General features: G+C 43.8%; 1 protein-coding gene across 7 annotated transcripts in view; it reads left to right on the top strand.

Annotated features, from left to right (window-relative positions):
* ADCK1 (aarF domain containing kinase 1) overlaps nucleotides 1–27,244 on the top strand; it is a 77,482-nt gene that overhangs the window by 32,634 nt on the left and 17,604 nt on the right. For 6 of the 7 annotated variants that reach the window (XM_085061653.1, XM_085061651.1, XM_085061649.1 and 3 more), the window contains 2 exons: nucleotides 21,428–21,586; nucleotides 25,343–25,501. In XM_085061653.1, coding sequence (XP_084917779.1) covers nucleotides 21,428–21,586; nucleotides 25,343–25,501 — 318 coding nt within the window. The remainder of the gene's footprint in view (nucleotides 1–21,427; nucleotides 21,587–25,342; nucleotides 25,502–27,244) is intronic. The other variant, XM_085061650.1, reaches the window with a different exon arrangement.

Below are 27,244 nucleotides of genomic sequence, written 5' to 3'. Positions count from 1 at the left end.
CTTCTGATGTGACCTACTCCTAAGAATCTTATCACAGGCTTGGATATTTAACAAATGTTTTGTGGGAAAACTGCCTTAAATGGAGACCGTGTTTGAGCAAAGACAGAGGATTTGTGAAGTGGATTTATGGTAGTTCAACATGGCTGTGTTGTCTTGACACAAACTTCCTTGATACACTGCTGATGGGGGTTCTCCCATTCTAGGCCAGCATCATGGCTGGGGACTGGGAACTGCAGCATGTAGCTCTGCTGCATGAACTAACTGATGTAAAGGCAAATGGCATGTGTGCTGATTTGACGCAGAAGGAGAAGCATCATATATGCTGACTAGTGGGTTGTCCTGTCCAACCCCATTTTAAGTCCAGGGGCAATTTGTACCTATCAGGGATCATTGGCATAAAAATAATAAGCAGTGAGCAGATGCTGGCTTTCTAATCTCAGCCACAGTGGTTTGGATGAGGGATGGTGCGAGGTGATCATTTGCTTGAGTGTTATATGCAAGAGTTTGAGGTGGACAGGGTAGGATTCGCAGGGTAACACAAGCAGCAGTGTTACACAAGTGCTCACAAGTAGCAACAGTGAAAGAGGCTGCACAAAGAAATCTTTCCAATGACTCCTGGAAGCAATCACCAGTGAGATCACAGAGCAAGAATCTTTGGGGAGACAATGGTGATAACACAGGTTGGGCTTGTTCTGGATGTATTCCTTGGAGCAGTTGGGAAAAGCTCTGTTCATAAGAATGGGTGATAAGATATGAATGAAAGAGTCTCTCCTACCTCTGTTGTTATCTTCCTTGCTTGAACAAGGTTCTGAAAGTAAAAAGGTGTCAAGCATGGAAAATGAAAACAAACCGAATATGTTCTTTCTCTGTGGAGCTATTAATGGCACAGGAGAGATAGCTGGTTCAGCTAAGTGCTCTAACTCAACAAAGTGCATGCAGAGCAGAGCTAAGTAACTTCTGGTGAAATGTGGACACCAGACATTTAGGGAGAAAGACTGATGAGGGGCTCTGGAAAATAAATCTTACAGAGTGGATGCACCTTAAAAGCACAAAACCTTTGTGCTTAGAAACTAGAAAAGGTGGTAGAAATTTTGACAGCACTGGGATTAGGGGCATTTCCTCCCTCTGGCAGGTTTGTTGGAAAGGACTGTCTTGTGGCCATAGGATACAGGGGTACTGGGGAGGTGATGCCACTCTGTTCTGATCAAGGGCATTTCACAGCATCCCTTGTCATAGGCTGGAGTGGTTGCAGAAGGACTTGGCAGCTTTTACAGCCCTGGTCTTCCAAATACCCTTTGTGCCTTTCTCTTGTCTGGCTCCACTACTGTCCAGTGCATTCCCTAATATGGGCCTCACTTCTCTGCTGTTGCACGATGATAATGAGTTTAGATACTGTGACATCTCCTTGCTTCACTGTGTACTCCTGTCTATGCCAATGTACACTTCTACCTCTTTCTAGTCCCAAAATACCTCTTCATATTGCACATCCCAATGGGCCACAGCATAGCTTTACCCACTCAGCACCACTGCATTACCTCTCCTTTGCACAGCAAGATGTCACTTTTCACAGCCTGTTGCTCATCAGCTTCCAGCCCATCCTTACATACTGGCATTTTTTGATCAACTTACTTTTTCCCTAAGACTTCTTATTCTCCTTCTTGATATGTTTGTGTACTGTATACTCTACCCAGGCCTTAACTCATGTTGGAGGTAATTTTCCTTGGTGGGAGATACTCCCGCCCCAACTGTCACTCTGTCCTTTCTGGAATATATACCCCAGTTCATGCTCCTTTCTGGTAGGTTCCAATCAGGCAGATTCTCTAGTCATTGCTCCTGTGTCTGGTATGAGGTGATGTGGTTGGGGATTAGGGTGAGGATAAAGTTAGTACCCCCCACTACTGAGGGCAGTGTGGTCCTAAGCAGGGTCTTTCCCAGGTTGATGGGGTGCTTGTGTGGCGCGGCTGCCCAGGTGCTCTGCGTCCAAGCTGTCATTGCTTGGGGGGTGACGGGCTGGTGTAGGGCATGCGACCAGCCATGGGAGTGAGAGTCTCTCCTCTTGACTTACCTTCACATCTAACAGTTGTTGAAGCTGTTGCAGAGAAGAGTAGAGATGGCTGAAGCTGAGCAGTCTCAGATGCTATCAAATGAGGGATCCCAAGAAATCCTGACTGTAGGTATTCGCAGCAGCGCAGTATCACAGTTCACAAGCGGCCACTCCACGCCGCAATGCGGAGGGGGCTGCCCGGGGCCAGAACACGCCAGGCAGACACGTGGCTGTGGCAGGCGGTGGAGCTGCAGGGGACGCGAGTCGCTGTGGAGGCGCGGCGATGAAAGAAATGCAGGATCACCATCTGAGGTTTCCAGGGATTTTATTCAAGGTCCACAGTCGAGGGTCAGAGGATGGTGGAGAGGGGCGGAGAGGCAGGGGAGGATGCGGAGTGCTGGGAAGCCAAGATGGTGAACCCCGAGTCTGGCTTTTGAAGAAGGTTATCAGGAGAGGGAAGAGAGGCGTGGTTACTCAGAAGAGCTAACCAGGGGAAGCCAGAGGGGAGGAGCCAGGGAGGGGAGAGGGGTAAGCCAATAAGCTTACAGCATGGGATGGTACAGGCTTCTGTTAGGGAGAAATCTCTAGAACAGTATCAATATGCAAAAAATCCTATAAGCACACTGCAGCCGGTATTCATATCTGCACGCATACTTATGCCATTGCTGATGATTTTGCTGTGCTCCAGGAAGACTGAGGCAAAACAGGCTCCATATGGATAATACACCAGTGATTGAAAGTTCTGCTTACAATGCTTGCTTTGTTCAAAGCTGGAAGAGAGGGCTGAGGAGAGTCCAGAGGTCAAAGCTTGTCTCTGCTGAAGCCAAATCGTATAAAGGGCTTAAATAGATGGAAAGGTAGTTATTTGGAAGGATGTCATTCTAGCTCTGCTTTGTGGGAATGCAGGTAATGGGAAGTAGTTTCTAATTGCTTGATTACCCAGCACCTCCAAGGAGGCCATCCTTTTCATCCACAGTTAATTGCAGCTTTTACCTGTTGTTCAAGCACTATTTTGCCATTTGCAAGAAACCTCCTGCAGCCATATAGTAAAGGACCTTGTTGATTGAGTAGGGCAGGATACGTCAATGGTTTGACTGTGATTTATAAACAAAGCACATGTGGTAGAGGAACCTCTTGTGCTGTGATTTGTGAAGGAGGATATGTTTTCACAGTGATGTTTGGAGGATTCTGCCTTGTACTCCTGCTGTTGTACCTGGCGCAGCATCAGTGCTGTGCAAGTGAGAAACAGATACTCCTTGTCTGAGAAGTCATTGTCTTTGCAGCAAAACCATGGCTAAGAAGAATACTGCTGTTTGTCAAATGTAAGTGGTAGAGACTAAACAATATAGAATTTTTGTCAAGTCTCTAAAGGGGAGAATGATTCCTAAAGGTTTTTAGCTTTTTATGTTTTTCATGTATTTGTAGCCTTATAGATTGCTAATATATGGCTATAGCTCCTAGTTTTTTTCCTACCCTTTTTCCCCTACGTTTTAGCACAATGAGCTGACCTTCTAACACATTCCTGAAATACTGTTTAGTCTTACTTCAAGAAGAGAACCAACAGCAAGGCTGTTTTCTTTTCCAACCAGAATCTTTGGAGACACAATAAGAAGTGGGATAGAGAAGCCCCTGGACCAATTCCGATGGGGCAGTACCCAGGGAAAAATTACCTAATCAACTGCTCTTCCAATGAGACAATATTTGATAGGTATACTAATCAACTAACCTTATAAAAATTGTAGAATTACTGTACCATGCATGGTTTTTGCCATATTGTGTACCTGAAGGCTTTCAAGTAAAAGTTTGATTTTATATTATCATTCTAACATTGTTTGGGAAGGTTTGTTCTATTTCCAATCAACACTTTAAATTGCTCCCTGTTGTGCCTTAGGAATGGTGTTCTCCAGTTTATTACTCCAGCTAAAACCAACTGGAGGCACAAAAGGCAAAGATCATGGGTTGAGATAAGAACAATTTACTGGAAACAGCAATGAGATAAGAAAAACAATAACAGCAGCAATATTAATAACAAAAGGTATAAGACAAAGAAACAATTTACATGAAAAACCCCTGACAATAAACAATACCAGACTGTTCTGTCCACCACTTTAAGCTGATTGGAAGCAACCCCTTCTCCTTGCAAGAGAAAGGGTCCCTTTCCCCTGCCCCAGCAATTGCAGGAGGTGGCATCAAATAACTTTAGGGTCCTGGCCACACCCCCTCCTGGCTACTGCAAAAAATCAACCATGTCCTGCTTGGAACCAGGACACTCCCAAAGATTCCAAAGTGGTTTTTGGGTTAGGTACGTGAATATTATTCATCTGTTGTGGAAAGGTACCCATATGCAACTGGGAGTATGGTCATGGCAATGATCTGCTGTGATGCTGCATGGCCATTTAACAGGGAGGGACAAAAATCATATGCCCATGTGTATTGCTATGGGAAAGATACAGAATGGGACCACAGCAAGGTGCTAATCCCCAGTGCAAGAGACTTCCCTGTCCTCAAACTGTTATTGGGAGTATGAGAAATAGAGGAAATAGAAGAGACTCTTTTTACTCCTGTTTCTTTATGAATTCTTGTTATGATATGGCAGCCTTTGCTGTGCCAGTGACAGGGAGAAGGATGGACTTGATTCCCTACCTTCTGGAATTGTTGATCAGCATTTTAAGCTCTGGCGAGACATACGCTTATTTCTGATTTGCAGAACAATTCAAGCAATGCTCAGCCCTGTGGGAGAGGAACTAGGCCTTCAATAGGCTATTGGGTGTTGCACTGCATAGCCTACAGCATCCAAGTTATTCCCAAGCTAGTGTGAGCCACTTTCTGTAGCTGACTCCATATGGTGCTCTAGAGAAGATTGATCTACTGTGCTAGATCACAAGGACTTCATGTCATAATGCTGCATTTCTGTTATGGCTCCAGAAAGCCTATTCCCAGGCGGGCAGTGTTGCCTAACCCATCCAGGATTCCAGGACGCATGCCTGCTTCCTCCAGTGTTGGGCAGCCTTGTGGCTGAGTGCTCTGTCCAAAAGCACTGATGTGTTGCACAATGCACTGTCCCTCTCGTGGTTGCTTGGGGCTGTGGACTGATGCAGAATGGCTTTGCTGAATACCCAGGTTTTCTGTAGCTTGTGAACATGGTTCTGTCCTAAAACACCATCTTCAGCAATGCTGTGCCGGGCTGGTCTGTGAAGTCCATCACTCTGCATATATCACTAATGGACTCGAGGCAACCAGATCTAGGTCAGCAACAGCCTCTTACCTGCTATGGGAGTTGTTGGTCACAGGAAATTTCCTCATTCTGCATGATGTTACCAACCCTCCATTACCCACCAAAATGGAAGCTGAGCTGTGGTGGCCATTACTCTGACAGTGTGAGGGGCTGGAAAGTGGGATGGGAGGATATGCCCCTTCTCCCACTGCTCTGTGCTGCTTTCAGTGCACCCGTCAGAGCTTCCAAGCAGACGTCAATAAAAACCACATTTTTATTAAAGCTGTAATGAGGAATAAAAAACCTTCACATTTCTTTCAATAACTTGGGATATAAAAAAGAGATTTTTATCAATTATGAAAAGGATTTTGGCCATAAAAAGGTAATTTAAAGAGTCTGAGATGGATGGCGAATAGCATTAATGTCACCCAGAACAAATGGTCCTGCATTACTCAACTGAAAGGCAGGAGTGGCTGCCTGTGCTGGTCCTGCTGCTGCTGCAGCCTCTGCTATGCTTGCCCTGCCCTGTCTCTGGTAAGAGGCCTCAGTCCCTGGCAGATCCCAGTGTGGCTGCCTCTACACTGAGTCCCTGTGTGGGCAGCAGCTGTCCAGAACTGCTTCTCCAAGGGCAGATGGGGAGAGCAAACAGGGAACTTTGTTGCTCAGGTAGTGAACCTTGCTTTGTTCCTTGTGTCCTTGCTCACTCTGTATGCAAGTTCCAATATTACTAATCCTTAGTGTCATGTCAAGGACAGCCTGGCGTCCTTACTGTCAGGGGAGCTTTAGAAGAGGGTGCTGCCTTCTTCCATGGGTTTTGTCTCTCAGAGATCCTGGGAGAGGATGGCTGGGTCCTGCTCATGGCAGCCTCTTCCTGCGTGCTCTAGGCCCCATTGTCTAAGAGACAAAAGATTTTGAGTATAGATTAGAGGATAATCTCCTTTGACTTCTTTCAAGTTAGTAAGATTTACAGTGTAGCAAGTTGGACTATGGATTTTCTGAAGGATTGTTTGGAGGGCCTTCTGCCAGGAAGAGAAAAATTTCAGATCAAAAAATGCAATGGGGAATGGCCTAGTAAGGAAGAATTCTGAACTGGACACTTAGTGACAGTTTTTTCCTTTAATTTAATTTCTGAATTCTTTAGGTGCCTAGGGGTTAGTGTATGACATACCTGCATGGAATTTGTTGGCTCAGTGTCTGTGCAGAGGGTGAGCTATGTTCAGTACAGTTTTCTTGGAGTTTTGATGACACCTGAAGTGTTGCTCTGATGCAAATGCATCTTGGCTGGCAGTGCACATGACAGCTGTGTTGGTCTGTACTCAGTGTCCACATCCTGCAGAGGTGGTGGATGTGCTGCACAGCAATGCTCAAGCCATTGACAGAAAGCACTTCTCAGCACATGGGTAATCCTTCCAATTCTAAACAATCACTGGAAATTGCAGTCTGTAACTGGGATTAATAGTCCTTATTCTTGCATATGGACTTCGTTTTTTCAAATGTGTATCTTATTTGCTCAGCAATCTCCAGGCATTTCTGACACAGCAGGATCTGTGTAGGGGCAGAAACACTGAGATGTTATGTGGAGGGACTGGCTTCTGTTTCAAAGTCCAGTGCTGATACACTCTGAAATACTCTTGATGCTCTGATCTTGACTCAGGCTGGTTTACTATGCCTGATTTTTCTCTCAGAGAGCAGGGAATCCCGCCATCTGCCTGCCCACTGATCTTTTAATATCTTACTTGATTCTGCCTAGTTATTATCTCCTGATTTTCACAATTTTACGTCTGCACAGTTACTTGGCTCTAAACCCATCAGAAACATGAAAACATAATGTGGTGAGTCAGGCAACTTTTGGCAATAGGTTGTTTGTAGATGAAACAAATGACATGAGATGAAATAAGGAGTTACAGGGCCTGACCCTGACATATCTGCATTTCTCTAACACACAGAATAGACACATAGAATTTTTACGATTTTTAAAGATGTACGGTGATCTAATAAGCTTTGTTTTATGGCACTTCTGGGATCTGTCTGGCAGGCAGCTCTTGATTCTGTGGAAGGATGCTGAGCCATAAAAAACACTTCAACTCTGCCTGCAAGTTTTCTTCCCTGTGAAAAAACTGCCAGGAGCATTGGCAATTCTCCTTATGAGAAGCCACACACTCAACATACTTTTATGTTTAGGCAAAAATTGGGATCTAAGGAGTCTCAGAGTTTTTTACACCATTAATGAGCAAAGTGTGTTTGTTCCTAGTAGACAGACCAGCCTGAGGAAGTTTTCTCATGTTATGTTTGTGAACATTAAGCACGTTTTGCACTTATTTTCTGTAAGCTTTGCAATATTTAGTTTTACAGGATGCGTGGTTCAGAGCCAAACCTGCGAAGCTGTCTGTGACAACTGAAGAAGTAAACTCACATGACCTATTGTTTGTGCCAGCAGAACTTGCTGAAGCAAATCTATGAGTTTCTCCCTTACAAAGCTCATAAAACCACTGCATCTCAAATTGGCAAGTTCTTGGACGGGGCTGTTCAGCACCAATCCTTCCAAATTTCAAATTATTAGTAGAAAATGTACATTAGTTGGCTCATTTTGGATAATGAATGAAACTGAGGTGGTATCAGTTGTGCATGGAGAGCAAAGCTAATTTTCTCAAGCACCTTATTGGATGTAGCTGATTGGTTCAGGTCTATTAACTGCTATTCCCATTTATCAAAAAAGGCTAGAAGGAGGCTAGAGCAATTAAAAGCACCAGGGCTTGTTAAGAAGGGTTATACTAAAGAAATCTCTCCATGTAACTTTTCCCACCTTGCCCTTTGTGAACTGCTGTTGTCTTTGCCCTGGCTGCCAAGTAAACCTCTAAGCCAATGCCTCCTCTCCCAGTCCATTTTTTGTCCTTTGGACCATAACCTAATCTCTTCCTCTTCTATTTTTTTTTCTTGTTTGAAAGAGGTTTGTGGCTGGTTCCTAGAGGAATATCCTGGCCAAGGCCTTTCCCAATCCCTTCCAGTCATTAGAACCAGCTCAGGAATTACAGGTTGGTTTCTCCAAGCTAAACATTTGAGACACTGGGTGGTTTTCAGGGAGTGAGCAGGAAGGAATGGAAAGGTATGGACTGGACTGGGTTCGGTGGGCCTTATCTCTCTAATGACTATACAATCACAGCACACTGATTACAGTGTGTTGGGCTGCGTGTCTCCAGTGATTTAGTGTCTTGTACCTGATGAGGGAGGAAGTGCAGCCTGACCACTTTGGGATACTCTCTCCTGGCTTTTCTCTCCACTGGACATGTCTGAAGTGGATCTCAGTACTTGGCCCTTCTTTGGTGAGGTGAATCCTGGGTAGTAATGAGGTGTTTTTTGAGATGGTTACAATAGATGGAATCCACCGAACTGCTTTTCTGCATCCACAGAAGCCCAAATATTTTGAACTGTAGGAAACAGAGCTAGGTACCAGTTAGTATTTAAAGGCTTCCTGTCCTGCTCCTATTCCAGAGGCTTTGTTGCTTGTTTTTGAGCTGCATCAGCCCTAGGGAAGAAAGAAGGGCAGTTGGATTCTGGCTTTAGAATAGTGGGTTGCTAGATTGCTTGGAAATGCATGTCAATTAATCTAAATTAGCCCCCTACCTTTGTTTCCGTAGCCCACTTTTCTCCTGGTAACAGCCTCTAGTGGTGCACACTGGGGCTGCCAGAGCAAAACATAGGTTCAAGCTGTTTCCCACTGCACCCTGGACTGTCAGCCCTTCTCTCTGCAGTACTTGTCACCCTGCAGTAGCAGCAGCAGTGCTAGGCCTGTAAATGTAGTTGATTTATGTTAACTGTTGAAACGATAATGTTTAATCTGTAAAGTGCTAATCTATTTTTTATGTTGATTATGAATAGGCCAGCTGCGCCTACTTTCCTATTCATAGAGTTTAGTGAACAAGCCCGTTTCACAGGCTGGGTTTGGAGGGTAATTTACATGAGAGCAGACACTGCTTTAACAAAAGTAAATCAGCTGAGTTACACTACTGAAGCAGGCATTTGGCAGCCTTACATGAAGATCTGGGGGCAAGGGAAAAAACATGGGAGGAGGAAGAAGAGATAGATAATAAATGAACTGTAGAAGGAACAGATAGATCAGAGCAGACACGTGAAAAGTAGGGGAAATACTGTCAGTAGAAAAAAGGGAAAGTTGATACTCAGAGGAGAGATTGACAAGAGGGAAACAGGACAGGATGTGGCTTGCTTAGCATAGGACTTTTCTCTTTGCATCAGTGCAGAGAGCTCAGTGCTCCATGGTTTGTATGAATGGTCATTAGGGATTACCTAATGCATGGTGGCAGTGACCCTATTGGCAAAGTCAGTTGTGGATTTAATTTGTTGTGCAGTTGTCTGTCTTGAGGGACTTTTATTAATCTCTGTACATTTTTTTCCTGCAAAGGATACAAACTCCAGGGCCCATCCAGATGTCTTTGTAAGTTATTCTACCTCAGCTTCTCTTTAGTCCCTGCACTTTGGTCTCTGTGAATAGCTGAATAGCTGTGCCTTTTGCATTGACTTGTCTGCCAGGTGTGCTGGTGTTTCAATATCCTGTCAAGGACAGTTAGCACTAGTAACTGGCTTATGAATTTTTCATCTTCGGCAGAGGTTTACTACCTTTTAAGCATTTATCTTCTAAAGTTGTGACCTTATTATATCCCTTTTTTTGATACCAATTCAATTTAGGTAGGGTTGCCCACATCTGCCAGACTGGATGTACTGCCAGGTCTACTGCAGATCCCTGCTCATACTTTGCTGTTCTATTAATCTCAGGCAGGTTGTGCTTCAGTAAGACTTCAGGCTGGCTTGTAACTATGTAATTATAACCAAAGCCAGAGGAAAGGATATAACTGGGCAGAATCTGAGACTGGGCTATGACCTCTGCATATTTTCATTGTACTGTGCCTCTGTCCACCCTGGTGACAGGCTGCTGGATTGTGCAATGCTGCTTCTGTCATTCCTGCTCTTTGTCCCAGGTGATGAAGATCATCAGAGGGCTGGAACACCTCTCCTATTAACACAGGATGAGAGAGATAAGGTTGTTCAGCCTGGAGAAGAGGCCCTGAGGAGACATCATAGCACCTTCCAGTAACTAAAGGGAGCCTACAAGAGAGGTGGAGATGGACTTTTCACAAGGGTGTGGTAATGATAGGACAAGGGGGAATGACTTCAAACAGAAAGACAGTAGGTTTAGGTTAGATATTAGAAAAAAATTATTTTCTGTGAAGGTGGTGAGGTACTGGCACATATTGCCTAGAGAAATTTTGGCTGCCCCATCCGTAGTCGTGTTTAAAGCCAGGCTGGATGGGGCTTTGAGCAACCTGCTTTAGTGGAAGATGTCCATTAAACGGAGGTTGGAACTAGATGATCTTTAAGGTCCCTTCCATCCCAAACCATTCTGTGATTCTATAAAACGAAATGCAGTGCTGTCCTGCACACACATTGCAGGAACCCTCCACTCCTCCTGCACACCCTGCTTCTGCATACGTACAAACCCTGATCCTGTTCTTCATCTATTCTTCATCTAGCTGTGGATGAATTCTACCTACCGTTCCCCATCTGAGCTGTGTACTCAAATGCAGTGCCCCATGCTTCCTTTTTAACTCTGTGCTCAAGCCCTGGCACAACTTCACTTCCTGATCAAATCCTTGTTCCCAGCCTCTTCCAAACATCCCCTCATCATAATCTGTACAGTCACATAAAACTGCCCATACCCATCCCTCCTCTCCCTTCTTTGTGTCATACACTTCTTGAAGCCCCTAGGCTTTCAAAGCTGAATCAGAGGCATTTAAGATGAGGCACAGGTGATGTGTGTTCCCGAAGGTCCCCATATATCCTCAGGCTCTGGCAGCTGGTTATTTCTCACAGGGCTGCTGTTGTTGTGCAGACTTACTGCTGACAGGGCCCTTGGGGCATCTCTGCAGTCCTGGCTCAGCCTCCCTCTGCCTGGCTGTGACTAACATGAAGCTTGTTTGTTGTGGCTCCTTGACCCTTTCCTACACAGGTTTCAGCCCGTGCATGGCGGGTTTATACCTGGAGTCAAAATGGTCTTGGAAGTTCATTTGCTTCTGGGTGCTTTCTTAAATCTAACCTTGCTTATGTGTCAACTGGCCCCATCTCTGGCATTTCAAGAGAGGCTTCATCTTGATGCAGGGAAGAAATCTTTTACATTGAGAACTACCAATCACAGCAACAACTTCCCCAGGGGTGTGGTAGAGACCCCATCACTGGAAACTTCCTTTCCCATGAAAAGTTCAACCAAACCATGAGGTCCCTTTCAACCAGAGCTATTCTATGATTTGGTGATTCTTTACAAATGTTCTGTCTTTGCAGCAGGCTGCTGGCATCTGTAGGAATTTGGGAATATGTCTTCAGGAGTTCAGTCAAGGGATTCTGTGTGTTGGGGACCTCCACACATGTATCTGACTACATGTGGGGCCCAAGAGAAATGGGAACTTTGAGGGGATGGGGGACAACAATTGGCTTGTTTTCACCTGTCATTTGTGAGTGTTAGTACTTGATGTCAAATACTGGATTCAGACCTCGAAATCAAACCTGGAGCAAGGTCAATGTTGATGACAAGGTCAAGGCTGCAGGCATGCTTGACAGAAAGTTGGTGACACTCTCTGTTGTGATGAGAAAGGAGACAGAAGGAATTGTTTAAGTGAGAAGATTAGGAACCGTGCTTAAGCTTTGTTGAATGTGAACAGAGATATGAGTATCTGAAAGAAGATGGCTGAGAAACAGGCTGAAATTGTAGTTTGGCTAGAAGCAGGCTGATGTAGAGTACAGAGCCAGAACTACAAGTCAGCAGAAAGGAAGTGGAAATTTTATGCAAGCTGTTATGCAGATGCAGTGGTGGGGGTAGAGGTTGTGAGCAGAGCTCTGTGCAACACCTCCGAGCAGAAAGCTTGGAAAGGGATAAGCAAGCTGCTCAGATATGCTAACAAAGCCATTAAAAGAGCAGAAGGCTGAGGAGACTATTCCCTTCCTTAGGAGCTACTGGGATGTTCCTGCTATGTTAGCACTTTCAGCTCTGTTGCTTGGGAGCTGAAGAATTGCAGAGAACACAGAAAGCCTTGGAGGTCTAAATAGAGGGGGGCCACTATTGCTTTACCTGAACCATGGAATAAGAATCCCTTTGGGCAGATGGGATGCAGCAAAGAGTTGTCTTCTGCTGTGCTTTCACTCTGCACTGGTGTAACAAATGAGACCCTCCTTTGTTATCAAGGGGAGAAAAGAGAAAGAATGCTTTCAATTAAAATACAGAAGATGTCTGGGAGGAGAGGAGTTGTGTGCTCTTGAAGGGCTGTGATTCCAGTCTGTCTAAACAACTGACCAGTGTGGCTCCATCCTCACAGACAGGAGAGATGCAGAGGAAGTAGCATTTCCCCAAAAAGTCAGAGAGAAAAGAGCGGATTTAATGAGCATTGCTCAACTGGGAAGAAGATAGAAGAGCAAATTAAAGTGAGCATTTGTGTGTGCAAGGGAAGAGCAGGAAAGCATCTGCCCCATAGCCTGCACTTTTGGAGTGAATAAGTACCTCTCAAGTCACTCTTTTCTGTTTCAGCATGATGGAATAGAAAGTAAACACAATTATATATGTCTATATACACCTTGGCTTTGCTTTGCTTTGGTCTGTGCATTTTGCATAGGCTATAAGATACCAGGCAAAATAGAGTGCACTGTGACATTATTTACTGTGCACATGGAGAGGCTGTCATTTTTCATCTTTCCACACAGGATTAGTTGTTAGTGGACTCTTGCTTGACCACTAGGATCAGAAAACACTGGCTGCTGTTGGAGGCTAGCCACAGACAGGCTGGGGTGTGGAAGTGATTTAGGATATCAGGAAGGTGACTAGCTGCACAAGATGTTATATTCTGAGATGGAAAGAAGTGGGGTGCTGAACAAGCCAGGTCGTTGTGCTGACTAACTGCATCTGGAAACAGAAAACCAGCATTTTCTCAATATCCACGTCAGTCTTAGAGGGACTGGTACTTCGTTACCTCTCAGGGATTCTGAGGAAATAGTTGATTCAGTCATGCAAGGCTCTTCCACTTTTCCATCTTTTCCACAGGGAAGTGAAATGGACTTGCATCTTAAACTTATGATGTAGCTTCAAACAGCAAAACCTTTCCCTTGGTAATGGACATTTTTGATAAATAGAACTTCTTGGAATTTATTCTAAGATTGTCGACATGGGGTAAAGCTACCTGTATGGAATACTTTGGCCAAGAATAGTGTTCATACACACGTGGGTGGGTTAGAAACTTGTTTGGAGACATCCCAGCTTTGCTTTTTCCTCTCTCTGTTTCATCTATGTGCTTGTGCTACTGAAGGTATTGTGCTAGCCCTGCAGATGATATCTGGACTCTGCTTTCTTACAGTACAGCTTGATATCTGCCTTACATAGAAGTATATTGTGCAGTTTCTCTGCTTTCAGAGTGCTTTGTGAAACCACCACCTTGTAAGGAACAGCTGAATGAAGCTAAGCACAGAAGAGGCTGTGGTGAAATCCTAGTGGAAAACCTGTAGAATTCCCACCTGTTGAAAGCATCTTTGGGAGCTGAGCTTATCTGTTAATCTTAGCATCCTGTGTCTCTGGAAGGCAGTAGAACATCTAATAGCTTAATCAGTTAAAAACTGATCTTCTTGTGCCAGTCAGGAGGATGTTCCTGAGCCAGTCATGTTCCATTCCGGCCCTGACAACCCTTGCTTTTGTTAGACTGAATGTTGTTTCTTTGTGGGAGCCATGGATAAGTGGCTCACCTTTCAGAGAGATGGGAGATGAGGTCCACCTCACACACAGGGTCTCAGGAGACATATCATCTGTCTGCTCATTGCTGTTACTGCCTGTTGTAGCTGTCACCACTGAGATCCAGGTTTCGATCTAGGATGAGTGATAGTCTCAGACAGTTCTGCCTTGTCTTAAAGATCTGACTTACTCAGGAAAATAAATGAAGCTACCATGAGTGTGTCTGAGCACAGACTATTATGCAGGAGTCATCAGGGCTGGAATAAAAGGTGCTTTTCCTCAAGGTATGGCTCTGTAATAGTTAAAGGTGACATAGCAAGTAAAGTAGACTGATGCTATTGCTGCACAGCTCAATGGATCAATGTGATAAATGCAAGTGTGGCTTCATGTAGGCTTTTCCACTGCTTGTCTAGCCAAAAGAGAGTACAGAAAGAGGATCATAGGTGACCAGAACAGGAAGTAGCCATGATCCTAGGTATCAAACAGTGAATGAGTGAACAAGCGTTGGTCTTTGGTTGATGGGGATAAAGGACACTACCTTTAGCAGAGTTCATTTTCTGTAACACGAATGGCTTTGTGACTGAGAAGTGCTGTTGGTAGGGTCCCATAAAAGATTCTCAGGGTTTTAGAAGGTAGTGTGCTGCAGACGACCAAAGTGGTACCAGGTAGAAGTAACAGGAAAAAATGAACTTTGCACCCCACCTGAATCACAGCCCTTTCCTAGAAGAAAAGCTGATGGTTGATGGACAGCCCTGGTTTTGTGCTATTGTAGTGCAATGTTAGCAATGATTAACAAAGTTAGCAGTGATTTACATGCCAGGAGCAAATGTGTACCATTGGCACGTGAAGTGAGATGTTTGTGGCTGTGTGTAATAACTGTTGTATATGTATTGTACAGATAGGTTTTTAAAAGCAAGGGTAAAAATTTGGTCCTTATAAATTAGAGAAGGGCAGATTTCTAGCTGTGTTGGCAGTCTGAATTCTGCTCATCCAGGCATGAGTGCTGTGGCGTGGTGTGTCCCAGCATCACATGGGATATCAAGGAGAAACAATGTTAGAGTTCAGCTCTTCCAAATTCTAGGCAGGCACCTTACTGCGTATCTCCACCTCAAAAGAACTGTGTTACTTTGCAATCTCGTGCACTGAAAGATGCAGGGATTTTGTGTAATAAGCCATAGGTAATTGGTTCAGTGCATGAGAATACAGACATACCTTTACCTACATTCATTTGGATGCAGTGTATACCTCTCTATATATGCACATGTACATGTAAATGTAATATGAACACCAGCAAGTCCATTGAAAAAAACCCCACTATTCTGTATATATCTACAATATTATTAAAAATACTGAATTAATAAATACATGTTCTTGACAGATGCATTTAGGAACCATCAATTAGGCTTGGCATTCATTAGGTGGGGAGAAGTCCAATCAGATTTCACTGACTCAACAAAGCCGCCTATAAATTGTGGGCTGTTTGTTCTGACGTTTGATGAATTATTCTTCATAATCCACTGTCTACTGCGATAAATCTAATATTTCAGTTTTTGCTGTCTTAATAATTCTCAGAGCAACACTGTGACATTTTGTTTTTGTAGAGGGGATAGAAAGGCTGGGACAATGGAAAAAAACCCTTACTTGCTGTCTGGGAAGTATATTGCTCTACACCAAGGTAACATTTTTCTCACGCCTAGAACTCTGGTCTTGCAGACTTGCAGGGATCAGTGAGTCCTTGGCACCATGAGCAGTTACATGCATCTTGTTGAAAAGATGACCAGCCTAGGATGAGGTTCACATCCCTTAAACCAGGAAAGGCATTCAGATTTCTGAGAGCAAGAGTATGCTATTGTTGATAAAGTGAATTCCAAAAGTTCTGGAAGCTGTAAGCCCTGATAATGATACAACAGACATAGAACTGAATGTCTCTTCAGGTATTCTGCTCCTTTTACTAGAGGGGACGTTGTACTAGGTAGTGTTATGGTGGCAGCTGCAGCTCCCCTACTTTCTTCCTAGAGGGATACTATGTTGATGTATTTTCCAGCAAGCTCATGAATCCTATTGTCACACTGCCCTGCACTGTCTTGGCTGAGAGGCTGGAGACAGCATGATCCCTGTGTAACTCTCAGAAAGCTCCTGCAGACTGAGCTCACCTTAGCCAATTGCCATCCATGGAGCCATGATTTAGAGGGAACTGTTCAGTGCTGTCCCTATCAGTTATAGAAAAGACAGATGAATCGAGTCATCTTATCAAGGGAATTCCAGCTTGGAGAATCACAGCACAGGGAATGTGCAAAATTTACCTACCTTAATCCTTTTCTTGCTGTCCACTTCCTCCATGCACTTGTGTCACAGTTGTATCATTCCCTTTGTTTTGAATGGATTTACACCAGCTTTCCCATGTGCATTTTCCTGTGCTGGTACATGGCTTCAAAATGGTAGAAGACTGTGAGCTGATCCTGACTATTGCAACACAATACTCTTGTTAATGGAGTTGTTGTATCATGGCCTGTGATGAATATCCTGGAGACAAAAACAGTTCCAAGTTAATAATGTGTTACTTGGTCACCCCCTTCTTTTAGCAGGATATCTCATAGATTATAGTCTCCAAATACAAAATGCAAGCTTCAGGAGCAATTACAGTATGCTGTGATCAGAAGAGATCTGATGTGAAATCATAGTTGAGGTTTTGAATGTTTTAATTTGCACTGGTTTTGGTAATAAAGGAATTTTCCTTGTTGGGCCTCTTTTTGTGAATTATTTTGAGCAGCTGTGATTGGTTAAGCTGGCAAGTGCAGTGAAGTGTCTGGAGATGGCCTCTGCCTGATGTGGTCTCAGCTCTTGCTGCATGTCCCCATTTGTACCAGACTCTGTCCAAGTTCCCTGACATAGGCATATTTACCTTTGTTCTGGCATATTTACCATACTAAACAGAAGCAACTTTGTTATCCAAAAGCCACATGACAGACCTTTCATGAGGATGAACTGTTACCAAAGCTCTGGGTTTACCCTGGACACAGGGACTCTTTCAGCTGTGGTTTCCCTGTATGCTTTGCACTCCCAGAAACTTATAGGGTTTATCGGGAACTTTCTAGGCTTCAAACAGTGACTGATAATGTATGATCTTCCCTCAGCTTGCAGCAGGTGAAACAGTTCCTGCACTATCCATCCTGCTGTCATTGAGATGGTCAATCTGTTGGGAGAGCTTCTGAAGAACATAAGGATGACAGTATAGATCAGACCAAAAGCTGGATCTCACCATTCTGTCTCCAAATGCATCCACTGTTGGCTAAGAGACAGTGGGGTTCAGCCTGCAAGCTGAACAGAGCTGGACTTTTGAGATGCTTTCTGTTGTTAGTGATCCTGCATCTCACTGCACCCTAAATTTGTCCTGAATAAACTGCTGACACATGGTCAACATTCATTACAATGGCAGAGCAGAGCCACCACATCTCGTGTGGAATGATGTTATATAGTGCTGGGCTGGGAAAGGGCTCCATGACTTAGGCAGCTGCTCCAGGGTAGCCATGCTAGCAGCCTTTCTGGAAAGGGAAGAGAACATACCTCTCTGTGAACTGGGCAAGCTGAAATCAGGCAGTAATACTCCATCATTTTCCACAGCACATGGATATGAAAAGATTGGGATTAAGAGGCAATGTATTTCAAAAGAAATTAGCTAGCAAGACATGCACATTTAACTTTTATGGTTTAGAGATTTAGATATCAGGCTGGAACGTGGGATATCTGGGTTAAATCCCAGCTCTGTCAAAGGCTTCTCAGATCATGCTAGGGAGGTCGAGTAAGGTAATACTTTCAGAAAGGACTCAGGATCTGGGAGCTTAAATCCCATTGACTTCTAGTATCTTCCTAAGTGTTTAAGGACAGGATTCACAAAAAACACTGAGGCATCATGATGCCCAGCATTGTGGCATCAGGTGGTGTGTGCTGCAGACCTTGGGCAGAGCAGCTGTGCTTTGGGAAAGCACTTCAGCATATGAGAAAGCCTGTAGCTGAAATCTGGGAACTCCTGGAAAGTAAGAGTTTGTGCAGGGCCCGTGTTGGCTGTGCCACCTCATACCGTGGCCATCTGAGTTTAATGTGGTCTCTAGATACAACCTCAGCACAAATACATACTAATAAGTGTCTAAGTAGATAGATCCTGTAAGAGCTTTCATATCAGTTCCCTGAGGTGTGAATACTAATACCAACAATCATGAAAAGATTTTGCATATTTAAAATTAAACGAGCTTCATTCTTTTGAATTAAGCCGTCAGGGTTGTGTTTTCAGCCAGTGAAGTACAGTGCACATTCATTTGCTGGTGGAGCATGTGCCCGATGGGGACCTGGCTATGCAGAAGGAGCAAGGAAAACCACTGTGTGCAGAGACACTGCTCACCTGTACAGCTGTAAACCTGCAGCTGGCTGTCCTGTTCCTTTGAAAGAGCAGACCTAAAGTTCCTTTCAAACCTTAATTAAACCTGTCAGGATTACAGATGGTAACAGCCAGTTTGATGAGACCATTTGAGACCAGCTGTAGCCTGGAAAAAACTTTGGAGTTCCTTAAGTCAGGTGGGCTCCAAGACCGTCCCAGCCCTTTGCTTGCTAATTATCCATCCTGGAAATGACAGTGTTTGGTAAAGGTGCTTGTGAGCAGCAAGAGTCTTCAGCCTGTTCCAAGAACTCCCTGCTTGCATGAAATGGGTGCAGCCACCTTCCCTTGGGAGGGACTGCACTCCCTGGCAGGCTGTGTGGCTCATCTCTTCTCTGCTTCCATGTCATACTGCCTCTTTCTTGCTTTTGTGTCTGGGACACACAGCCTGCAGCAGAGGCATTAGCTACCTCCAGCGAGCCGAGAAAAGACAATTCTGTAATGAACGAGGGTCATTTGCTAAGTGGGGGGTCCTGGAGCCCAGCCGTAATTGTGCTTGTGCTTTATCTCAGCCGCACACCTGCTCATGTAATGGCTCGGCTGTGATCTGCTCCCTTCCCCATGTGCATGCTCTGCCCTTCTACTCCTGGGGTATCCATCAATTATCTCGCCCTGTTGCAGTCCCTTGCCCTGCTCTCCTTGCCTGCAGCCTGTGAATATGCACAAATTCGCCCTGGAATTGCAGTAGGGCCACTTGGATGGCTTTATCAGACATGATGGCTAACCTGACTTTCATGTCCTAAGTACCAAGTTTTTAAATAAAACTCTTCTATCCAAAATAACTCCTAGACACAGCTTTCTTTAGTTAGTTTCTTTAGAAAACTTAGTCACACGATAATGAGGTTTATATTATTCCTGCCAGAGGGAATGTGTGCAGCTTTTTCTTTCCCCCTGCATGCATTCAGTACTGCTGAAAATGGTTGGATTGACAGTGTAGGCAATTAAGAGGTTTTGAAATCCAGAGCAGATGGAATTTTATCCAATTTATGTATGATCTTACTATAAATGTACCTTTCTGGATTCAAGACAGTGAACTCCCAATTCTGTGTTTTAACCTTTGGGGGATGTTACCTAGCCTTATGACAGTTGGACTAGTAACCACTCTGTAAAGGATTCATCCCTCTGATTCAAGGACGTAGGGTGGTGAAAGAGTTGAAGAAAGTCCCAGCTTACCTCATGTGGCAAGTTCCCTGTTTGCATTTTTTTTCGTTATGGAATCTTATAGCATGCTTTTGGCCACCTTAAGTCTTTATCCTTAACAGATCCTCTCTTCAGCCAATAGATAAACTTCACATAAAGGTAGAAGTCCCTGTGTCTTGAACACATTTTCTCTTGAGACACAAATGTCAATAGGTTTGAATTATGGACCTGCTGTAATTAAAAACCACATAACTAGTTGTTTTTAAATGCAGTTGTTTTACTTAATTGATTTTGCCACCAGGACCAAAGGGAATTAATTAAATAAATAAAATGCACCTTCCTAGTGAATTACTGGAGGCAGCTGAGTCTGTGTTGGTATTTAATTACTGCAAATTCTCCAGTTTGTTGCTAGCGGTAGTTTTCTGTGGAAGGGGCTGGGAGAGAAGGGGTAGGGTGGTGTGGGAGGGGGCTCATTCCTTGGCAGCTGCAGGAGGGAACAGGCTGCTCCTTGTAGTATCTTTCTTCCTTTTCAGCAAAAAGAATATTCGTTTAAGGCTTTACATGAAGACTTTGCTTAGAAGGTCTTTATTCATATTTAATTAGTAGGTTGCAGCAGCTCCCATCTTTAATTACCTTTTAAAAAGCAGGTTATAAAAATGCACTGACATTCTTTCTTTTTTGTTACTGCATAAATTACAGGCTTCTCAACTGCTCACTCAAAATCAGTAGAGCCTGTGAGAAGGGTGGGACAGGTTTGCTTTGCTGACTTCTGGAAACTTCAGAGCCTATGTTCACTTTGCCCTACAGAGCAGGACAAAAATCCTCAACTAGCATTACATGAACTATGCCTGAAGCCACATATCTGTGTTGGTCCTCCCTGTGAGCTGATTGTCTGTGTGGAGGGGCCTGGCTAGTCAGCCAGACTGATACCTCACTGCTGTGGTCGTAGTGTTTCCAGAGCCTGTGCTGCCTGGTGCTGCGCTGAGGATCTCTAGCAGGGTGCTCTGTTATGCAGGGCAGATGGGCTTTTGCTCCTCTCCCTTTGCTTCACCCATGTCTACTTCGGATTTTGCTTCTTGGAGCTGCTCCTAGTAAATCTACTTCACTTGCTACTTTCCTCATAGTCTAGTCCTGAGTTTCTCAGCTAGAGCTTCTAATAATTTCCTCTCCTGCTTGCAAAGCGCTTTGCTGTCCCTGCTTGGTGCTTTTTTGAACTGAGAGCACTGGTTACTTTTACAGAAGGTGTGAGAAAGACCATCACATTAAACATGTTTTCAGGCCAAGTTGTCAAGGTGGAAACAGCAATTTTTGTCTCCCTGCCCTGAATGCAGTCCTTAGCCACTGCTCCCAGTCATGTGCTGGCTTTCACCAAGTGAGCTAGCTGCTGCTAGGAATACACACTGTCAGGTTTCAGGGGGTGATGGTAGGTGGTATTAAATATCTGCAAAAGAAATACACTCAAAGAAACCGCTGTTTGCTTCTGCACCCAGGATGCACCCATAATCACTCCAGCTCATTTTCAGAACAGCCTGGAGAAGTCCCTCACTTACTGCCTGGCCACTACAAGTCCAAGATGAAATGTACTGCTGGGGCACTTCCACAGGTTTCCATAAGCAGAGTGTCTCCAGGGCACTTGCATATTTGGCAGGCTTCACTGGGAGGCCAAACAATGACATGGCTAAGGGAGGGGACAGAAGAAGGATGGAAGGGCTTGAGTCTGCCCAGCTTTGGCATGTGAACACTCTGGCCTGTGGGCAAGAGAACAACTGTTTCCTGAGAACAGCCTCTGGCACCCTAAGCTGATGCCTCTTTCTCTTCTCTTGGCAGATAAAAGAGCTCTTTATGAGTTTTGAGGACACTCCCTTGGGAGCAGCATCACTAGCCCAGGTACACAAAGCAGTGCTGCAGGATGGGAGAACAGTGGCAGTGAAAATCCAGCACCCCAAGGTCCAAGCTCAGAGCTCCAAGGATATTTTGCTCATGGAGGTAAAACTACCTGTTGACTTCAACTTCCAGAACAATTGCTGTTGAAATATATGGGGACCACATTCACCCATGGTGTAAGCAGATATAACAACACCAACCTGTAGCCTTGAAACCTCCACAGAGATCAATGCTGTCTTACAGGATTAATACAGAAAATTGGTGAGGATTGCAGTGCTGGAGATTGTGTGGATGGAAAAACTGAACAGCAGGGTAAGAGGGAAGGAGGGCAGAAGGAGAAGACAGGTAAAGATGAATGACATCATAGTTAGTCCATATAAGATTTAAGAACTAGACATTGAGTCCTGAAGTCTCTTTTCAGCCTGTGTGTCCATTAACTGGTCTCAGTTTTCTTGTAGTCAGGGCTGTGTGGTCAAGGAAGATCCTTGTCCATGATTAGCATGTTTTTTTCTATTAAATTCTAGTGTGGATTCAACAGTGGATGAGGTTGCTATGATTCAGTTTTGTTTCTTGATCAGCCCCCTCATGCTGAACTAATTCATGTTACAAACAAAAATACTGAAATGAGGAGAGAGTGACCTAACACGGGCAAATACACAAATGAGGGATTCAGCTAGGAAAAATGTTTCAATGCCTAGCTCCTGTTCCTCTCCTGAATGGTGGGTACTACTTATATTTCCCAGTGCAATGCTGTAGCTTTTCCCAGACTTCTAAGTCTAGCCATGGAAAGAAAGAAATGGAGAAAGACCATGGCCTTGTACTGCATTGCAGCAGACAAAGATGCCAGCGATACCGTATAGAACAGGAAATGGGTACAGGGCTGAGGTGGAGCAGATGGGAAGGATTAGGTCTGTAAGTGGTAACACTAAAGGTTTTTGCTCTCCACATAAAGCATGTATATATATATATGTATATGTATGTCTGTGTAATACAGTAAGTACACATTAATTGGCAGACAGGTAGGTCCATGGTACTAAAGAGGGGAAGCATAAGCTGAAGAGTTCTGATAAGTCTTCAGAGGGTATTGCTGATGCAGTAACACAGTTCTGCATCACAGAAGATCAGAAATCAAAGATCCTGCCAGCACCCTCTCAGAGCACCATGTAACTAAAGCTTCTCTAGGCAGTTAAAATACTGTGCTTTGAGCAATCCTGGCTAGTCTGCATAGAAGCACAGCTGGTTTCAGCTGTGGCACTTTAGTTTGCAGCTGAATATTCATTTTGAACTCACAGTTAAAGAAATTTTTGGGTTCCAAAAAGATGTCCCAATAAGACAGGATCTGTCTGTTTCACTGCTGGTTTGGGAGCACAGGACTGTTTCAGCTGGCTTTGGGTCCAGCTGTAGATTTGAATTTGATTCAGATCTTCTCTAGGACTCACTGCAGTGGTCTACCCAATGAATTTGCTTCTTCTGTGAATCATCACATGCACAAAACTTCTCAGGGGGCTTATGATATCCTTCACTCCCTTCCAAAACAGGGTGGCAGGAAAAGAGCAGTCCGGGATTAAAGATGAGCAGGTAATGAAAGACTGTGGGATCAGGGCCATAAGAGAATTCAGTATGAATGAACCAAAACCTGTGTCTACCTTGGGACATTAGCCCTTTTAACAGTGGGTGTCACAGAAGACATACCTCCTCAAACCATGTTGCTGTGATTGCTGGTTGTAATGGTAAGGGACATTTAAACAAATTACTTTACAATGATTCCTGTATTTTCTGTCTTTAAACTATTCCTCCTGGGAAATTTGAAACTAAAACAGTGTATTTTCTTTCAGTAATTTAGTACTATCCTTCCTCTACAGACAGTCTAGTTTACCATCCTCAGGATGTGTTGTGTATACACAGCTATGAGAATGTAGCTCAGAATATGACACATGCAGTTTTGTTTTTAAAAGGTCTCTCTTGTGGAATCGTAGCTTACATGCATCACCATATCCTTATGTGGGAATGTTTTTGTGTAGGCTGCATAGAAAGCCAGATGACATGCACTAATGCTCTGGTCCTTTAAAAATCAGACAGACATTGCAGCTAAGTAAGAAGTTAATTTAAATGTTGATGGAGATGGTCTTATTTAGAGACTGATAGGAAGGAATCTGAACAAGAAAGCTGGAAAACTCCTAAATTCACTTGAGGTTTCATAGCATCAATGCTGACTCTAAAAATCAGTACAGCATCTGATAAACCCAGAGAGAGATACCTCACTGCTCTCTCTATATCAATAATTATTTCAAGACAATGTGTTAGACAGATGTCAGAAAAGGGGTAAGCAAAATACTTGTTAGTATGTCCCTGCTGATGGTCAAGTTGGCAAATTGATTTAAAAAAGCATTTAAAGAAAGAAAAAAGAAAGTGTCAATTTTCTCACATCAGGCACCAATGAAATAATCTTGGAGGCCCTATGAAGTTTATGTTCATGTTCATGAAGATTGCTGGTTACATTTCATTTGGGTGACATAAATGTGAGAGGATTTATGCCTCTAGATATAACAGTAAAAAATACAATTCAATAGTGTCTGGAACCTGGTGATTACATTTTTAAAGGAACATTGAGTTTGCAACTGACATTTAGATAAGAGAAGTTGAGACGGGGTGGAGAACAAATGTTGTCACACAACTGAACAGGAGCAGTGATGGTTCATAAATTTATTTTTGTCATACATTTCAATGACAGCAGCTTTCCATGTGTACTTTAAATGTTCTTCCTGCAGTGCAGGAGTTCTTACCTCAATGGTGGAGATCTAGAAAGGGAAACTGTGCAAACTTAAAAGCCTGTTTCTGTTTTCAGATGAACGTGCAGAACAGGTGAAATAAAGACAGCAAAGTGCATTGCATTTTTATGGTTTTTTTACTTGTTTTATGACAAGTAGTTAAAAACAGCCAAAAAAATTATTTTTCTTAAGGTGTGGTCCAAATTGTCAGCTTGTATAAATTTGTGACTCTGGTGGAGAAACTGTCCCTTTGTTGGAACAGAAAGCATGCTTGGCGGCTCTGCAGCCCTCATTATGCCATCCAATTGGGTAATGTTGGTTCACTCACCACTTAAATGTTGCTTCAAACAAATGTTTCAAGGAACTTTTTGGCTGGGCTTTTCAATGTGCCATGTCGCTGAATACCTAATCCCTTTAAGAAGGAGAGCATTCCAGGCGGTGGATATATGATACTTGGAAAATACATCCAACAGCCTTCTGAGGATGGCTTTGCCTGATGCTGAAGAGCAGCTTGCCCTCTGATCCCCACCAGAAGTGTTATTTAAAGATCTGTAGCCTACTAACTGTATCCAAACTCCACTGTCTTCTTTGAACCACCCAGAGGATTTTTTTTATGCTCAACAGTGGAAGAAGTAACATAGAGGTGATAAGTCTTACTTTAGATCTTCCTCATCTGCAGTATCTGAGAACTGTTCAAATGAAGCCAAAGAATGACTTGTAGAATGGTAGGACTTAGAAGATAATTGCTGCAGGGTAATGCCCTTGGTGAGATCTGGCTGTGTGGTCTCTTCTCCAGGGCTTTGTTCTCTTACTTCTAGGCAGCAGCCAGCTGGCCTCCCTTTGATGTGTGTGTCATCATTTAACTCCTAGGTGTGACTTCCTCTGTGGAATGGTAGGCCAGAATTTGTTACATGACCAAGGCATGACACTGTGTTGTGTTGTGACACTGGAGGAGCCCTAAAAGCACTTGGTGTGCAGGTTGGTTTTTTATATGTAAATTATATGGAATGATCCTATCAAAAAAGCAGTGTGTGTAGCTGTGTGGCTTTGGAGCCAGGATACAACTGATTGTCTGTTTCCTTGTTCTCAGGTTCTCCTCTTGGTTGTGAAGCAGATTTTTCCAGATTTTGAGTTCATGTGGCTGGTGGAAGAAGCTAAGAAGAATCTGCCCTTGGAGCTGGATTTCCTCAATGAAGGCAGAAATGCTGAGAAGGTTGCTCATATGCTCAAGAACTTTGACTTCCTGAAGGTGAGGAAACACATCTTTCTGTATGTGCATTATTAGTCTCTCTTACTGTGTCATATGCCCCTCATTCACCAAGTGGAGGAGCCATACAGAGGGAGAATGGAGTTCAGCCCCTCTCTGTTGCTCATCCTAGACTGCTTTGCTAATACAGAGCAGAAAATGCTCTGAGACATGCTTTCTCCTTGTTTGTTTCCTACTGAATGCATTCTGTTGGGTCAGGAGTGGTGGCTTGGGACCTGCAGTCTCTAGAGCCTGATACTGATTTTCCCAAGTGTTCTTACTGAACTTGTCCAGAGACTGTGAATTTGCCATTCTCTGCTGAGCCATCTGATGCTACCTTTTCTTGGGCTGTATCTCAGCTGAGGGCAAGAAATTACTTCAAACAGAAAAGCTAGACTGAAACTGATGATTTCAGGTGGTATTGAGGACACCTTGTATCTCAGGAGGAAGCATGTTCACATGAGTCCTTCCTACTGCTAAAAAGCACATTCTTGCTCTAGAATTGTATATTCATCCTTCATACACATCTATGGGTAATGCGTTCATGTTACCTTCATACAGAAACTCAGTTGCACCCATGTGTTCTCTTCCCCACTGACACTTTTGCCCAACCTCCCTTGCCACACACTGAGGTCACTGACAAATGCCTCAAGTACAACCAGACATTTACACATCTCATTCTTGGAAAGACATAAGGTCAGATCTTCAAACTCACATATTCAGAAATCTTTTGCTGACATACAAGAAGCACAAGCCTCCAGTGTGTGCTTTCTGGAAACACACATAGTGTCATGGTCACAGTCACTCATGTGACTGTACCCATGGCATATACAAAAAGGCATCAGAAAATGCACCCTCCTGTGGACCTTCCTGCATACACAGTTCTGAATGAGATTTTCACCTCCTGTTTATGCAGAAGTCCCAAGATAGAAGTGACAGAGGTCCGAAATAAGGTGAGTTTTTGTTGGGCTTTACAGGCTGATATATCTATTTTTCCTTGCTTCCTCCATGCAAGGGCTGTAATTCCATGTTGCCTGGCTCCATCTTTGACGCAGTCCTTTTGGAGCCTCGTGGCAGCAGTGACCTTCCCATAGACACAGACAGCTAAAAAGTCACCAGGGCTCTGGAAGGCCAAAGGCCAGTGATTTTGCTGAGTGGGCACTCAACAGAAGTGATGCACCTCAGAGAGTTGTATCTGTTGCAGCTGTAACTAGGATACAGTGAAGTAAATCCCCATGGAGACGGCCAGTCACCTCGCTGGGGTAAGGAGCTATCATAATATCAATATGTGTAACAATAACAAATGACTTGAGATGGCTAAATAATGGATCCTTCCATCTGACCTGCCAATTCAGAGACCCGTTCATCTCCTAAAAGCAACAGAAGAATTGGGCTCCTGAATCATAAATTTTCCTAAACATGCTAGAAAGCTGAGAAGTAGGTTTTGTGCTCTGAACCTGTTTGAGCTTTTAAAGCCAAAGATAAATTGTTTCCACACACTAGCATTACAGCCAAACATCTGTGAGTAATTAAAAAAATCACTGAAGAATTTGGCTGTGATTGAGAGAGACATCTCTGACAGCATGAATAGTGTTTTACAAGCCCACTGACTTGCCCATGTAAATCCTGAGACAGGAATGAGTGTCATCAGAAGTGATTTAAGGGATCAGTGAGCTAGATGGGATGGGGAGCTGTTAGTTTCAGAGTTAGCAGGCTTTCTCACCAATCTAACTGCAAAGAATGGTC

The sequence above is a fragment of the Lichenostomus cassidix genome, chromosome 5 (assembly GCF_008360975.1).
Source record: "Lichenostomus cassidix isolate B80296 chromosome 5, HeHo_3.0, whole genome shotgun sequence".
NCBI lineage: Eukaryota > Metazoa > Chordata > Aves > Passeriformes > Meliphagidae > Lichenostomus > Lichenostomus cassidix.
This window is presented reverse-complemented; position numbering and strand designations above follow the sequence as displayed.